Source organism: Rattus rattus, chromosome 4 (assembly GCF_011064425.1).
Source record: "Rattus rattus isolate New Zealand chromosome 4, Rrattus_CSIRO_v1, whole genome shotgun sequence".
Taxonomy (NCBI): domain Eukaryota; kingdom Metazoa; phylum Chordata; class Mammalia; order Rodentia; family Muridae; genus Rattus; species Rattus rattus.
Genome location: NC_046157.1, coordinates 78,611,572 through 78,629,609, shown reverse-complemented (window position 1 = coordinate 78,629,609; position 18,038 = coordinate 78,611,572). Strand labels below are relative to the sequence as shown.

The 18,038-nt window shown below is 36.5% G+C and overlaps 1 protein-coding gene across 2 annotated transcripts in view; it reads right to left on the bottom strand.

Annotated features, from left to right (window-relative positions):
• Epha3 (EPH receptor A3) overlaps nucleotides 1-18,038 on the bottom strand; it is a 325,888-nt gene that overhangs the window by 237,551 nt on the left and 70,299 nt on the right. For both annotated transcript variants that reach the window (XM_032900528.1, XM_032900527.1), the window contains exon 3: nucleotides 2,779-3,439. In XM_032900528.1, coding sequence (XP_032756419.1) covers nucleotides 2,779-3,439 — 661 coding nt within the window. The remainder of the gene's footprint in view (nucleotides 1-2,778; nucleotides 3,440-18,038) is intronic.

Sequence of the window (18,038 nt, the reverse complement as noted above, 5' to 3'; positions counted from 1 at the left end):
TAATGACTTAGTTTAACATTACGTAAAAACTGGATTGTCATAAAAATATAAACTATGTACACTAAAAATCCCATAGTCATAATTTTGCCTCTGGAGTTTGCTATTTTGTTTCTATTCAAAATTGATGGATGTGTTGGTTGTAAACAAAACCTTTATATTGGTGTAATTGTCCTGCCACATTCTTGTCATTCAGATCACTTAACATTAAGTATCCTAATTAACTGTCGAGATTAGAAAAATAATTGGCATACTACATTAATTATGTTAGGAAATGGCGTAGAAATGAAATTTGAATCTTTCTGAAAGCCATTCTGTGCTATGGACTAACATAAAACCATTCTCCTGTGCCTTCTGTAGAAGTTGGTAATTGTGATACAGTATATGTGACATAGTAACAAATGAGAACCTTGTCTTCTAGACTATCTAAGTTTCACTAGGGACAACTCTTTCTTTTTCTTCTTCCTATTCCAATAGTTTGTAAGCAAATAAGAAAGAGTCTAAACAAAATGCAAAGCCACAGTTAGCAATGTTTATGTTTAGTTCTGAAATCTTTAATATGAATCTTCTCTACTATATTGTCAAGACTTATTGTGCACAGTACAGAATAGTTATTTGTCTGGCTTCTACTAATACCATTAATTTACGAATCTCTGAATCTGAGTGGACTGTGAGCTCCTGGAATGTAGATCTGATGATTTATTTACCTGCATTTCTCCTGTGTCTGGCATATTCTTATTTTGTACTAATAAATAAAATATAAAATAGAAGTAAAGTGAGGGACACTTACTGAATTGCATTTCACAGAAGGTTTCACAAGTGTAAGGTTCTTGACAATATGAAATCCGGATTTTATTAGTTGCCACCCAGATATAGCTTACTGAACCCAAAAATGATCTTTTGAGTAGCAATTCATTCTTAAATTTCTGAAAACAAAATAAAAAATAATGACCACAAAAATAAACAGACGCCTAAGAGGCTTGCAGTAGGTCCCTTATTGCTTTGTGCAAATGCTTCGGGCTCTTATTTTCTTCAACTACACCCACAAAGCACATACACTTTTACTTTCCCTTCTCTGTCAGTGTTAGGCAAAAGGGAAAGCAAAGCAGCTGACACTGAAGCCTTAGTCTTCAGGTCCAACCCCTTTGTTTACCTATCTCGGTCTCAATGCTACTGCACTAGGAGTTAAAGTGAAGCTATGAATTCCAAAACAAAAATAAAGGTTACAATGATGCGTTAGGCGAAGAAGAAGAAGAAGAAGAAGAAGAAGAAGAAGAAGAAGAAGAAGAAGAAGAAGAAGAAGAAGAAGAAGAAGAAGAAGAAGAAGAAGAAGAAGAAGAAGAAATGTGCTTCTAAAGGAAAACAGAGGCTAGAAGAAAAGTTCAGTGGTTAAGAGCACTAGTTAGTATTCCGGAGACCTGGGTGCATCATTTCTTCACATGGACTCTGAACAGTGATTCTGAATGTCCGTAACTGAATGACAGACTTTTCCCTATACAGAGTCTACAGCAAATAAAAGTGTGAAAATGAGCACAGGCCACATGGCTGTCTACTAATATTCTCCTATATTAGTAGTCTTCAATATAAATAATGCTTTCAGCATATTCTAGTATTCAAAATTCACACATTGAATTTTCAATGTAATAGGAGTATAATCTTATAATCTTATATGTCTGATATATGTATAATTTTATATGAAAAATGTTTTAGTTATTTTTACATCAAATACGCAGATTCTTTTTAAAAAAACAAACTCAAACTGATGACAGAATTCAGGTTTTCTAATATTATTTAAAGCATAAAATATGTATTATGTAAGTTTAGGGAAAATACATATAATGTTTAAAGTTACAGAAAAGTAAAATATTGGGGACAGATAATCTTTTTACAATTTAGGATTTTTAAAAATATTTTACTTAATTTTTTCATACAATATTTATTGACTATATTTTCCCTTCCCTAACTACTCCCCAGGTTCTTCCTGCCTCCTTACCCATGGAACTTCGTATTTTCTTCCCACCTAAACAACAACAAATTAAAACACCACTAAAAAGCAAATACAAACACATTAGTCCTGGATTTTTAAATAAAATGGTTTTCTTAAAGCATTTAAGTATCCTCTTAGCAGCCAAATTTCATTGAATTCCACACCATACTTTATAAATATTAAGAAAATATTACTGAATAAATGAAACAAGTTATAGTTACCATAATATCTAATTCTGTTATAATTAGATTATCTGAGTGTCATGTGTTTTCACCTTCTATGTTAAAAAAGCAGATGTATTACATTTCAATTGTTGCCCGTAGACCACCATCAATCATTAGCTAACAAGCAAACCTCAAACGTGCCAAGAAGATGGCTCAGCCGCTAAAGATCTCTGTCGTCAAGCCTGGAAAGCTGTGTTTGATACCCAGGACCCAAATCTTAACAGGAGAGCTCGCTTCCTTAGACTGTCTTAATGCATTTAATACTAATGTACCATGGTGTGCATGCATCCTGCAAACTAAAGAAATAAACTAAAATTCAATGAAAAAGGACCACATATGACACCTCTACAGGGTGCAGCCTAGAACTCAAGAGTTAGACCCAAAAATATTTCACAACAGATCATGAATCAACACATCAATGAGACAATTTAGCATATGAATTGACTACTCATTCAGAGCCATGTTGTGCTATCAAGTGAGATCAGATCAGGTTAACTTATTTCCATTACTTTATAATAAATGAACTCACAGGAGACAAATTCAACTAGAAAGAAAGGAGAACGCTCTTACCTTGGCATATGAACCCTCGTTCTTCATACCCAGCATTGCAAGTGCACTTGCCAATGGGGACCAGCCATTCACCTTCTGTACTGCAGTACATCCTGGGAGGGTCCTCCTCCTTGGAATTATTGACACAAGAGCCCCTAACCTCCACCAAGGACTGGGAGTCCATGGGCACTGTGTCTGGAAACATAGCCAGATTCTTCACTGTAAATGGGCACTTTTTGAAGTACACTCTCACAGACACCAAGGCAACACAAGCACCAACATCTTGAAAGGCCAAATAAAACCCCTTTTTATTGACTGGTCCCACTTCTCTAATCTCAGTGTTGAGTTTTAGAATGCGGTCCCCAAGATCCATTTGAGTGAAACTTTCATCAGCGGCAATGGTGTCAATCTTTGTAAACTGATGCTCTCGGAATTTGACACCATGATCATCATCAGACTCCATGTAGTACAGGTTAAAGGTCTCCTTGCAAGTCCCCAAAACCAATGGAATGCTGTTACAGTCCCGAAGTGTGAACTTTAGCTCCACATAGATCTTCTGAGCTGAGTTTCTTGGCACCCAGTTTGTCCTCAGCCAATTATTTTGGCTGTGATCCATGACATTGCATACCTGGTAAGTCCTGATTGGTGTGTAATGCTCATCAACACCACTGATCTCTTCCCACTGAAGTGACAAAGCAAAAAGAGAGAGGCAGAATTAGTGATATAAGTGGAATTATGGTCAACACATGATGAGAGCCAAGGCATCACAAGAGATACAGGATAAACAAGACGGGATTTCTATGGTATGCATGTAGGGATCTGTGACTCAAACCCTAACCTTCTAAGGTGTGTTTATTATTGACAAGATTTGGTGAGTTCAGTGACACAGAATAATTCATAATTGAATGAATACATTTGTTTTGTACTGTAAGGTTTTAGAAATTTAGGAACAGGCCATGGGATAAGTCATTATGTGAATTTGAGCATTTCAACATTAAAACCTGGAATGAATGAGGACCTATGATTCAATCATACTTTTGTTACAATTTATTTGTAAGTTTAATTGATCAATTGTTCTAGAACAAGTATAGATTTTTATTCTAAAATAGAATTACTAAATTTTGAGCTATTAATATTTGCAATACTCCATCAAAAAGACTACTGAGAAATGAATTAAACATTAATTTTCATATAATATATAAAGATATCATTTATGATCCTGAAAGAATAAGAAATTATTATTAGTGCTAGTCATGTGGTTCCATGGCAGAATCTTGTCAATAATGGGCAAAGTCCCTTATTTACTTTTCAGAATGAAAAAAAGTTAAAGAATTTTTAAATTTTGGAGGTCAATCCTAATGGTATTCATTGTAATGTGTTCTTAAATTCTCTTTGAACACACACACACACACACACACACATCAAACAAACAAAAAAAAAACTGAAAAGACCAAGAGGATGCAAAGGAAGAAGTAAAAGTATCTTTATTTTCAGATAAGATAGTATAAATAGGTGACTCAAAACATTCAAACAAAAACTCCTACAGCTGTAAAATATTTTCGACAACATAGCCGGATACTAAATTAACTCACAACATTCAGTAGCTCTCTTATATACAAATGACAAATAATGTGAGAATTAAATCAGGGAAACAACACCTTTCACAATAACCTCAAATACTATAAAATATCTTTGAAAAACTTTAATTAAATGTGTGAAAGCACAATATTTGCTTAAAGTTGGACACTTCGATCAACAGAATCAAGCTGCAGACTCACAAATGAATCCACTGATAGAAGCCTCTAATGCATACATGAAAGAAGACAGCATCTTCAACAAATGATGCTGGTCAAACTGAATGGCTATGTGTAGAAGAATATATATATATACATACATATCACCCTGTATAAAACTCAATCCCAAATGGCTCAAAGATCTCACTATAAAACCAGATACACTGAACCTAACAGATGAGAAAGTGAATTCATTGGCACAGGAAAAGACTTTCTTAATAGAACATTAGTGTAGATATAGAAAGTATCATCTTGAGTGAGGTAATGCAGTCACAAAGAACACACATGGTATGCACTCACTGATAAATGAATATTAGCCCTAAAGCTTGGAATACAGAAGATACAATTCACAGACCATATGAAGCTCAAGAAGAAGAAAGACCAAAATGTGGATGCTTCAGTCCTTATTTTTTTTAATTTTATTATTCTTGGATATTTGATGTATTTACATTTCAAATGTTATCCCCTTTTCCTCCTCCCTGCTTCATTCCTTCTTAGATGGGGGAACAAAATACTCACAGAGGTAGAGGATGGGAGGGACTTGGGAGGAAAAGAAGAAGAGGAGGGAAAAAAGGGAGCAGGAGCAGGTATGAGAGGAGAAGATGATATACAGAGGGTCAGGAATTTGAATAGAGGTGTGTAGCAATAGGGGATGGGGAACTGGGGTTAGCCATCAGCAAATCTCAGATGCCTAGACAGCAAGAGGCTCCCAGGACCCAACAGGGATGAGATTAGCTGAAATGCCCAACAAAGAGGAGGGAGAACTGTAGAGACCCTATGGAGAGGTTAGGCAAGGCCCCTAACTAGGGGATGGGGCCACCCTCCTTTCTCAAAATTTTAATCCAGAATTGCTCCTGTCTTAAGGAAATAAAGGGACAAAGAGTGGAGCAGAGACTGAAGGAAAGGCCATCCAGAGACTGGGAGGGGGCCCATCCTCATAGAAGCATGGGGAGGGGAGATAGGTGGGGAGGGGACCCAGAAAGGGGTTAACATTTAAAATGTAAAATATAAAATATCCAAGAAAAAAAAGAAAAATAATAATTATTTAATGGGAATTTATGAATCTGAGAAACTTCTGTATGGCAAAAAACACTGTTATTTGGGTAAAGCAGCAGCCTACAGAAGGGAAAAGGTTTTAACTAACTACAATTCATTAGAGGACTAATATCCAAAATGTATAAACAACTAAAATACTGGAATTCAAGAAAACAAATAACACAATTTGAAAATGGGACACAGATATAAACAGAGAATGCTCATAAGGAGACTCGAGTTGCTGAGAATGACTGTAAAAAATGTTGAACATCTGGGAAATTCAAATAAAAACTACTTTGAGATATCATGTTACACCTACTAGAATGGCTAAGATCAGTAAAACAAGTGACACCTCATCTTGGTAAGGATGTGGAGTAAGGGAAACACTCATTCCTTGCTGGTGAAGTTCTATCTTGTACAGCCACAGTGGAAGTCAGTAGTGTGGTTCCTCAGGAAGATAAGTATTGGTCTACCTCAAGGTCCAGTTGTATTACTCTTGGGCATATACCCAAAGGATGATTCACTCTAGCACATGAACACTTGCTATGTTCCCTACAGTTCTATTCAAAGAATCCAGGACTGGAAACAGCCCATTTTCCCTCAAGACAAAAGAAGAAGAAGAAGAAGAAGAAGAAGAAGAAGAAGAAGAAGAAGAAGAAGAAGAAGAAGAAGGAGGAGGAGGAGGAGGAGGAGGAGGAGGAGGAGGGAGGAGGAGGAGGAGGAGGAGGAGGAGGAGGAGGAGGGAGGAGGAGGAGGAGGAGGAGGAGGAGGAGGAGGAGGAGGGAAGGAGGAGGAGGAGGAGGAGGAGGAGGAGGAGGTGAAGGAGGAGGAGGAGGAGGAGGAGGAGGAGGAGGAGAAGGAGAAGGAGAGGAGAAGGAGAAGGAGAAGGAGAAGGAGAAGGAGAAGAAGAAGAAGGAGAAGAAGAAGAAGAAGAAGAAGAAGAAGAAGAAGAAGAAGAAGAAGAAGAAGAAGAAGAAGAAGAAGAAGAAGAAGAAGAAGAAGAAGAAGAAGAAGAAGAAGGAGAGAAGAAATTTGCACTCAGGCATTAAAAATTTAAAATCTTGAAATTTGAAGGTAAATGGATACCACCCTGATTGAGGTAACCTAGATCCAGAAAGACAAATATGGTATGTATTTGCTTATTTGTAGATATTAGCTGTCCTTGTTTTTAAATTGGATATTTTCTTTATTTACATTTTAAATGTTATCTCATTTCCCAGTTTCCACTCTGGAACACATACTCAACACTGCTTGAGTGTCCATGAACTTGACACTAGAAATCCTAGGAATCTAAGATGAAATAAAATAGTATGATTCTAAAACAAGCAAAAAAAGTAGTAATAATGCGTGTAGATCGGTCCTTGTTCTACCCTCATCAGAAAAGCTTCCTCTAGCAGCAGGTGGGAACAAATACAGAGACTCACAGCCAGACATTATGCAGAGAGAGAAAGAGGCGTTCAAACACTCAGTCCTAAATGGGATAACTGCATCAAATCCTTCTCAGGGCACAGAGAACCCACATGCAATTGGAGGTGGTACAGATTAAGAGTCAGAGATGATGTAGAACACTGAGAGGATGAAGCCCTCTGAATTAACATAATTGTTGAACATAGGGTTTCAGAGACATTGAGGCAGCATGTGCAGGGCCTGGGTAGGCCAGCAGCACATAGGTTCCTAGACTTGAAATGAGCACATGCTCTGATCCCTAACTCAGAAGCAAATTGCCAATTGATGACCATATGCGCATATATATCTTTTTGTCCAATAAGTCCTTTGCAAATATGTTATGGCTTTTTGGCTTTTCTGTTTAATGTTTTTATAAGCTTCCTGAGTATGTGAAGGAGTGGGTTTCAGTTTCTTGTGCCTTCTCTTGTGCTTTTATTCCTTTTGTTTATTTGTGTTCTCCATTTCTTATGTACTAGTTTTTCTTTTGCTATATTTTACATTACTGTTTATCTTCTAGTAAGACACAGAAAGGATGTAAAACCAGATAGAAGGGGAAGAACTGTGAGCAGTAGACAGAGGAATATTATAATCAGGACATACTAGGAGAGAAAAATGGTATTTATAATAAAAGAAAAAGTAATTAAAGACTTTTATTTAACTTTTAAGTCTTAACTGGAGAAATATGAATCATTTATTTTAGAAGGCTTAAACTGTCAAAAAAAACTATTTTTAACACCTTGCAAGTGTGATAATCACAATTTGGATTATTTTTTCTTTCTTGTTTACACTATTATGATTCAATAGGGGCTTGCAGCAGAAGTTATTTTTAATACATTCAGAGATGAATATAGAAGCATGGACATAAACTTTCTTGAGAAAATAATGGCTTAAATTCATTATGATAACCAACATAATTTTGAAAAAATACATTGATACTATTATAGACAACTTTAGAAAAAACATAGATAGATGTATCTTAATAAGGAAAGTAAATATCCACATTATATTTATAATCATTATCAAGATTCATAGGGTGGAGATGCTCATCAAATGAAGGTGCTTGCTACCAATGCTCGTGACCTTGTGTCATACTCCAGGGCGCTCATGGTGAAAGGAAGATACCAAAGTGGTCCTGTGAATTCTAAAACCATCTCACAACTGAGATACAAACAAACAAACAAATTACTGTAACTAAAAGAATCTCCAAGAACATCTTCAAATATCCATTGCATATATGGCTTATATTCGAATCTTTTCAGAGGAAATTTATACAAGAGGATTTAATGGTTCTGAGGAGTTTATGTTAAAGTTTCTATAGCTGTCTAGTCATAGTTAAAGGAAACTTAAAGCATCAGTTTAATTTTAGAAGGGAAAATGCCTGCACTAGGTGTTCCAGAAATTTCTCGTGTCAGATGTGAATGTTTTGTGGTAGAGTTCTACACTCAATAGCAATGCCACTCCAAATACATTCTGTGTCTTTGCAGAGAGTTAGATCATGCCATTGTGAATTGAGAAAAAAATCAGTTGGCTTCCCATTTATAAATCTGATGTTCCTCATAATAATAAAGGAAAGTTAACTTTGATCAATGGATCCTTTGCAAATTTCTTTAACAATAAGCCACATGTGGCTAAACTTCAAACAGCATATTCTGCAGAGATTTTCCTAATTTGATGTAAAATATGACTTTAATTATGAAATTCTTATTGTAGTTTAATTTGGCAAGCTTTCACAAGTTCTTGAGTACAGAATTATGAATTGCCTGAAGATAATACAAACAACACCAGCATGCTTTTCACTGGGAAGGTTGCAGGGAGCAATTACCACTTCATTAATTTGTAATGAAGACCTAATTGCCTGTAAGTGATGGTAGGCCACCATCTCCAACTATTTACAAAGCCAGAGTCTCTAACTGGCACTTGCTGGCAGAAATATAACCTCTAAAGTAATATTTTTTCTTACTATCTGCAATTCCAGCATCGCCAGCTAAATCTCCTTTCGGAAGTACATGTTTTATCGATGTAGAATGTCCAACATTACCACATATCCCTCCCCTCAGAACTAATATGCTTATGCACAAATAGTTAAAATACTGTACCATACACTAATTGTCCTAAGGCAAACATAAAGAAAGTACATAGGTAACAAAGACGTGAATACAGAATTTGCAAAATTAGGCATATCTTTTAATCCCATCATTACTTTAAAACACAACTAAAGAAGGGAGTAAATCACATTGCCTTATCTAGACAAGGACGTGGAAATATTATAATATTTCTTAAATTCTCTAAATTGTCAATTGGGAGGTTTAACCTGCTTTCCAGTATCATACTCAATATCTGTATTATTTAGTCGAAGAGCCCAGATTGAAATCCTTATTTTTCATGGTCACTGCAACTACAACACTCTTCAGATTCCCTGTGCTTAAGAAATCATTTTGCAACTTCTTCCCAGGAGATTTCAGTAATATTTTCTAGAAAGCAAAGTTCCTGAGATCCACTAAACTCAATTGTGTACTTTCCAGAAAACAAAAACCTTTAATAAATAATTGAAAATTAACCTAGTAACTGCCAGTTCTATATACCTCAATTACATTAATAAAGGCTTGATTTATGGTTGATATTAATTCCTCTCATGGAGAATCTTTTAAGGAGTTGAGAACAGGGAATAAGAACAATAAAAGTGGCAATACATTTTATCTAAGGTGTGAAATATTCAAATATTTAACACATAAAACCCACTATGTTGGAGGAAGTTATAAAGAAAAGTAACTTCATATTTTACCTCTAAAACTATTATACTGGTTCCTCAAGAATTTTCAGATGGCAAAAATTAAAATGTTACTAAAAGCATTATTCTGTTTAAAATTATTTGCAGATTCAAATGGTTTACAGGAAGCCATAGACATATGCTTTCCTAATATGCTAATGATTGTGATATTAGATGGTTTTGAGTTTTTCCTTTCTCTAGCCATACCTCTTAGACATATATTTCTCCCCTTTGTACAGCTTTATCCAGTGCAAATACCTCAATATTTGTCCCAGAAATATCTGAGCACTCTCCCTGAAGCAGCATTTGAAGTGTGAAAAGGCACCTTGTACTTTAAAGATGTCACTGCTAAGCTCACGACAGAGATAGGTTAACAGAATCATTGCATTTCTGCGTTTACATTCTTTTATTAGCTGACTCTCATCACAAAAGTATGTACATAGGTCTCAAGATACAGTCAGAGATATTTTTAAGAGTTTAATATAAAAGTTCAAGTAATATAAGAGTTGAAATGAATAGAATTATAAAATATACTATTTTTAGCGTGTGAGTGTAAACGGCATCATGTTGGGCTCAGTGGATCAGGAGGGAAGAAGATAGGAAATCAGTACTGGAAATAAGACTTAGACCAAAGTCAAGGAGAGAAATGTCAAAAGGGTCATGACTCAGGAGGTACAGCCGGAAATCCTGGTGACCAGGTCTGTATATACAACTCCCAGCCCACTGTAACCTCTAGACATTTGATAAGGATGGAACAATCTAAGTGAATAGGAAACACAGAAGTTGTTTTTATGTAAGATACAGAAGGGAAAGCCCATAAGAAGGTAAAAAGACTAGGAATGCTGATTAGGGAAGGCAGCAAAAGTTCCTGAGTGAGCACAGCAATCAAGAATGAATGACATAAGGTCTCTATTTAGGACTCCCAGGATATTATGTAGGTCATGGTAATGTCTGCACTTATAACAGGATGTTGTTAAAGACACCAGGTCCCCAGAAGGCTTGAGCAGATAGGATCCTTAGGTCCACTGTGAGCGCCTGTCGTGGGTTCTGTCTCGAGGTTTTACGGCACATCTGAGCTGGATTCAGTCTCAGTTCTTTAGTTTAATAAAATCCCAAGATTCACAAGAACCGCAGATGACTCACTTCCACTGTACCTGTGTCTGCCATTTCAGACCACTTCTACCAACTGGAAATAAGCAGAACCATGTAGAGACCTTAGAACTGTTACCATTCTCTGGGTCTTGTCTATGTGATGTGTATAACTCTGTTCTTTCAGGGATTCTTGATTCTAGCCAGCTGTTAACCAAACAACTTCTAAACCACATTGTTTGGTGGATACCTCCCCTACTTGCTCTCATTTTGTTCTGATATTCAAGGACTTAGCTGATTGTAACAAATATTTCTTTGAGAAATGAAGCGTCCTCCTTGTTCCTTAGTTCAACTTCTTCACAAGTTCAGCGTCCTAGTGTCACTTGACACCATGTCCCAATACCAGCTTTTATAAATTCTGGGTCATAGTGAAACTATCTAATATGTCATGTTTAGCATTCAGCTAAACATGAACTTCAAATTCATTTTGTACTCCCAGTACACCAAGATGTAGGCATGTACTATGTAGAAGCCCACCTGGATAGGCTTTTCTCCTCCCACAATGAATCATAAGACCTTATTATAGAAAACTGTGTAAATCTAATAAGAGGGCTGTGTTTCTACCTGGAATAAATGTGAACTGTGTATTATCAAAATCATGTCAGCAGCACACAGGAAGAAGATAGGCTATGCCACCCAACATATCTGATCTGTGATGAATGAAATACAATTAATTTTAGATAGGATATCTTATAATATACTCATAGGATGATATTTGGCAGTGATTTCTAAAATACTCTAGTAATAGATATTTTAATCAACTTTAAACACATGAATTAAATATTTTCTAAGTAAAGCCTGGCCTAGAAACATTGGGGGATTGTGAAGTGAAATAATTTGTGATAGTTTTGTTATGGCTATTAACTGGAAGTTGATAGTGGATGATGCAGAGCTGGCAGACAAAATCAATGAAGGTGCACTTGTTCTTTGAGGGAGTACACAGAGGCATCCTGGGCAAGAAGTTCTAATGAGAAGAAAGCATTAAGTAGATGGTAGCTAAAATGTTCACAGTGCTGGTATGAGTTACACACAGTAGAAATAAGATGCAGCCAGACGGAATCCTTTTACATAGCTGAGTTGCACTGGCAGAGGGCAGTCATCCGAGTCAGTTGCTAACAGTTAGAAAGGGCCTAGGATCACTAGTGAGCCCGAATTGGTCTGCATACTTCATTTGCTTCTGTTCGACATATCTCAAGAGAGGCACATGGTGAGATCTGGAGGAGATGAAGGGAACTTCCGTGGCAAGGCAAGAGGAGATATTTAGAGGGAGTGCTGCAGAGGTCTAGATGACAGTTTTAGTGTCACCTCTGCTGAGTTAATGCTTGCTCATTGATTCTTGACATGATATGAAGAGCTGCTTTAATACACACTCTAAATGCCAACAGTATGACCTCATATTAAGACAAATTTCAGGAAGACATTTCCTCTTTGGACTTGCAGTATCAGAAGAAAACAAGAGCTGGTGTGTAAATAAGTGGAAATGTATTCTCATTAGAAACTGTGTCCTTTCACTAACCATGATTATTGGGTAACCATGATGCACCAAACACTATACTGCCATTCAGCACTAGAGGAGACAGGGTACCTGTCATTAAGGAACAAGTGTCTTCTAAGTATATATTTCTTACTATTATATATAAAGAATGCACATAAACACACACATGCACATGCACATGTGCACACACACACATTCCCACGTGTGGAGGTGAGAGGAGGAGGATGTTGGATGTCCGAATCCATCACCTTTGGGCTTTTTCCTTTGAGAGGGATATTCCTCACTAATATGGAGAAAGGCTGTCACAACAATAATTTTTTTCTATTTCTATTCCCATAGTGCTGATTTATATATGGATGGTCCCTTATTTGGATCAGTTTCCATTCTGAAGCATCTGTGCCAAAAACAAAGTTACTACCCCATGGAGAATAACTAAAATTAAATGGCATATGATATGCCAAGTGCCAGACATATTGCAATTAACAAAGTGCAGAAATGGAGACTCAGTGCCAAGAGGCACTGGATTAAAAGCGATAAGAACTTTAGTTATCTCAGACATTGTCCTTAACTGACTGGATATCAGGCCCATTTCAAGTGTACTTTAGAAGAGATCAGGTGAGAAAGAAATCTTTATAAAATGTGTGTCAACAAATTTATAGTAATGGGTTTTTTAGGATGACATGAATTTTGCAAGACAAAGAACTTAAAAATGAGGAATACAGTATTAGGGCAAAGGAGATTACATTTTAAACTGTGAAAAAAGCACTTTAAAGACAGGCTAACATAAGGGAATTCCTACCTAGAAGAACTGATATTCAAGAAATAGGACACCAGGGCTAGAGAGCATTTGTTCTTGGAGAGGACCTAGGTTGAGTTCTCAGGATCAACATTGTGGCCCACGGACATTCTCCATAAGTTCAGAGGATTCAATGCCCTTTGATCTTCTGTAGACACTGCATGCACATGATGCATAGACATCCATGAAGGAAAATCACACATGCAGGCAAATATACCTACATACATAAAAATGAAATATTCAATAAATTATAAGATTTAACTTAAGGTATCATACCAAGATGGAACAATATTAAATTTTTCCACCTCCATCTGCAATTTGAATTTGGTTTTCTTTTAAATGTTGATATGAAAAGAAGAATAAGAAGAATTTTCTTTTCCTTTTCAGCATAGAGGCTTCATATACACAATGCAATGTTTATATATTCAATTTGGAACTATAAATAAAAAGTTTCCTCTTTCTCCCCCTTTGTGTAGTCCTGCCTTCCTGGACTTGTTTGTAGACCAGGCTGGCCCCAAACTCAGAGATATCAGTCTGCCTCTGCTTCCCTAGTGCTGGAATTGAAGGCACGTGCCACCACACTCACTGAAAAAAGAAAAAAAAATGTTCCTTTTATTATTCAATAATCACACCTGGAAAGAGGTCAAGTAAGTTGGGCAGTGAATCATCACATAAACTGAGAAAAGAAAACAGCCCAGTGCAGGCATTCTCAGAGATTTTCTCTGCCTTTCTTTGCATATATTGTTAAGCGACTGTACTTTCTGCAGAATAAATTTCCCCTTAATATTAGGGAGCAGAACAATGAGGCTATCATATTTCCAACCCTTAGAAGAATGTTCAAGGTGAAATTGTCCAATAAAAAAAAAGGTAATTTTAGACTTGAGTGTAACTGCTTGACATGATGGGAAGAAAATTCCATACACATGGGCTTAACGTGTCTAGACTGAAAACTGCTAAGATGTGCATTTACAGAATTATTACAAATGGCCAACGACTTAAAAATTAATGCAGAGCAGTGACAGCAGCACACTGCAGGTCAGCTGTGAGACCCGTGTAATTTCCTGCTCTGATAATAGGTCACAGGCTCCGCGATTCTTTGCAATTTGCAATATACCTGTACAGCACTCACAGTGACGGAAATGAAATTAACTTGTGTGACACGGATCCTGCACTAGGTTTTATGGACCTTCTGATAGGACGTTCAGAGTTTAACCAAGTATGTGTTACTATTGAGAACCTGTCTCTGCAATCGAAGCTGCTTTACAACGCAGAGAAGCCGCAGACACGCTCCTCAGTGATACTCTCTGAAAACTGGAGTGCGCATGTTGCGTGGAAATGCTCCCACGCTCCTATTCTTGAACATCCTGTGGACTCCAGACTTACAGGTTTTAAGCTCTCTAAGGATAAAAAGAATACGGTTGAAATTGAGTTCTGCTGTTCAATAATTAGGATATTTTAAAGAGCAATGTTTTGATTTTTGCATCAAAATCACGAAGAAGACGATAGTAAAACTTTTAGACATAACCTGGCACAAAGTAATTATGTATCTTTAACATCACTGTAGCTGTGTCATACAGAGTAGTCATGGGACACTTATTCACTTTCACTCAGTGAAAGCTGAGTCTGCATAACATTTCTTATAATAAAAACAATACACGATCAATTTTCTTACAAGATGAATGTACTTTTAATTTAAGCTTTCTATAGTTCCTTTTTAAAACTTATCTTGAGTTTCTTTAACTATAATTAGGGCCGCTACAATTCATGATAAATTTAAGCCTGTCCCATTGTCTTAAAATTCAGAGAGCATAATTCACAGTAAAAAATAAGGGCATCTTTGGTTACTTTGCATTTTATTATAAATGAGCATGTCATCTTTTCTTTTAAAAGAATTTGCACTGCTTCTAAGTATAGTAAAACCAATGCTAGCACTATTCCACACTGTACCAGGTTCCAAGATATCACACTATCACTAGATATTTATTTCACTGTAGCAATTCTCACTTAAAAAATAAAATTATGTGGTCAATATAGCATGCTGATTAATTTATTCCATTAATTTATAGTTTATAAAAATGAAAATAAATTTTATTTCGCCAGCTATTTTGTATTGACTAGTTTGTTGACCTAGCAATCTCATGTCTAAAACACAGATAATAATAGTAAATATTTTGCAGAAATTCTTTATGTTAAAATAGGAAGTTGAGAGAAAAATCTAACATCTAATCAACTGCTAGCTAAGAACTTTTTAAGTATTCTACTAAGCTAAAAGTAAACAAATTATTATTGTATGCTGACTAAGCATTTTCTTATTTAGTGCTTGGTTTTATCAAACTGAAAGTTTGTGCTTACACAAGGATCATGTGTTACCTAAGGAAAGAGTTATACTTTAGGTTCCTGATTTTCCCCAAATTTTCTGACAATATAATTATGATAAAGATGCAAAAAACTTAGCTTCAGAATTTCGAACTTATAAGAATAGAAAGTAGACGCTAGTTATTCATCTATTCAAAAGAAATCCACTGTCTGTAGGCCAGAATGTCTGCCATGCCCTGAAAATTCCACCTCCGTACAATTTTCATGAAGTTAATGTTCAAGCATGAGGAATATGATTAGTAAACAATACATACACACACACACACACACACACACACACACACACACACACAGACTGCATACCTATCTTAGAAGAGATAAGGATAGCAGTATGAAAAAGAAAAACAAAAATACAAATAAGGAAACAGACAAAGTTGAATAGAATTTTACATACAGTAGACAATATACCTATTTATCTCTGCAGATACATGAATGAAATTCAAACATATGTTAAAAGTGCTTGTTAATAAAGCATCCTGGATTGAAGCAATAGAGAGCCTGGGGAGTATAAATAGGAGAATAAAGAAACATGCAGGACACAACAGTTTCATAGAATGAGGTCAGGAATCGACGGACTTGATAGGGATGTGAGGTTGGCAGGGCTCATAATATGGAAAAACTTCTCAACTGAGCACAAGGGTTTAATGAGACATGAGTGTGGGGCCCTAGAGAGGAGGTTGAGTGTGTGATGAACAACACTAGAGAGGAGGTTGAGAATGTGATTTGCATCATTAAAGTGGCTTCTTTTGGTGTGAGGACTAGAGAAAAAGAATAAAAAGCAACACTTAGACATGGTATTCAAACGAAGTGGAGAAATAGTAAAAATAGCTGAAAGAGAAGAAGAGCCAAAAAAAAAAAAATGTCAGTAAGGGAAGTCATTTGGAAAAGACGTAACCAAAGATCTTCTAACCTAAAATATCACTAGACAGTTTCCTGGAAGCCAAGGCTAGTTTTCTTTATTTTTTTTCCTTTTTTTCTTCTTTCTTTTCTTTTATTGGATATTTGCTTTATTTGCATTTCAATTGTTATTCCCTTTCCAGTTTCCCCTCCTGAAACCCTCCCATCTCATCCATCCACCCCCTACCTCCAAGAGAGTGCTCCCCTACCCACCCAACCACTCCCTCCCGCCTCCTGCCCTGGCATTCCCCTACACTGGGGCATCAAGCCTTGACAGGACCTCTTCTCCCATTGATGCCTGATAAGGTCCATCCTCTGCTACATATGAGACTGGAGCCATGGGTTGCTCCATGTGTACTCTTTGGTTGGTGGTTTAGTCCCTGGGAACTCTGGGAGTCTGGCTGCTTGATATTGTTCTTCTTTCTATGGGGTTGTAAACCCCTTCGGCTCTTATGTGGCTACAAAAGAAAGCTACAAGACAATTCAGGTTACATTCAGAATCAATGGACAGAGAGGCCCTTGGTCCTGGGAAGGCTCGATGTTCCAGCGTAGGGAAGTGTTAGGGCGGTAAGGTAGGAGTGGTGGGTGGGTGATGGAGTACCCTCATAGAACCAGGGGAAGGGAGGATGAGAAAGAAGCGTTGCGGAAGGGAAACCTGGAACATGGATAACATTTGATAAGTAAATAAATAAAATAACCAATTTTTAAAAAGAGGAGAAAATAAAAGGCTAATATTACACATTGTCTAACACGATGATGTGTTTCATAAAGAGTGAAAGGAGAATGTAAGGAAAAAGGTAAATTTGTGATTCTTGAGAGGTAGGAAGGTTTTGTGTTTGCTTTTGTTCTTGAATTGTACAGAAGGATTTACTCAAAAGAGGCATATGATAACATATCTGAAAAGATAACTCAAGGAATGGACGAGTGCTTGCGAAGTATTTTAATAAAGGGACACGCATATAAAAAAATGGGTAGATGAAAAGAAAGTCTGAACTAGGCGGCATCTGAGTGTCCCTAGGAAGAGGATGGAAAGGCTATAGAAGCAGATCTGGATCCAATGCAGATGACTGACAAAGGCTTATTTTTCTATATGATCATTGGATTTGCTAGTTAAAAAGCTGTGAAAAGTTGGAGCACTGAGAAGTGATTTTGTGGATGGTTTAGACCATGAGGATTTTCTCATCATGCAAAAGATGGAGATCAAGTACAGAACTTGGGCCACTATGCTGAAACCCTTACAGAGGACTGCAGGAGTAATGTAAATAGTTTTAGTGCCTTTAACTTATAGGGGAATAATCAGAACATTGTCATTTTAGCCCTTGCCGGAACCCAACAGCAAGAGCAATGCCACATAATCCAATTATCTTTGATAAGGTAATTTAACTTTAAAACATGTACTGGTTTTATTTTTAATATAATTTAATTTCAACTAGGGGAAAATAAACTTAATTCATCATGATCAGATATGCCCAGACAAACATAACACTTTTTATGAATGGATATCTTCTAGTAAGAGGTAGGAAGATA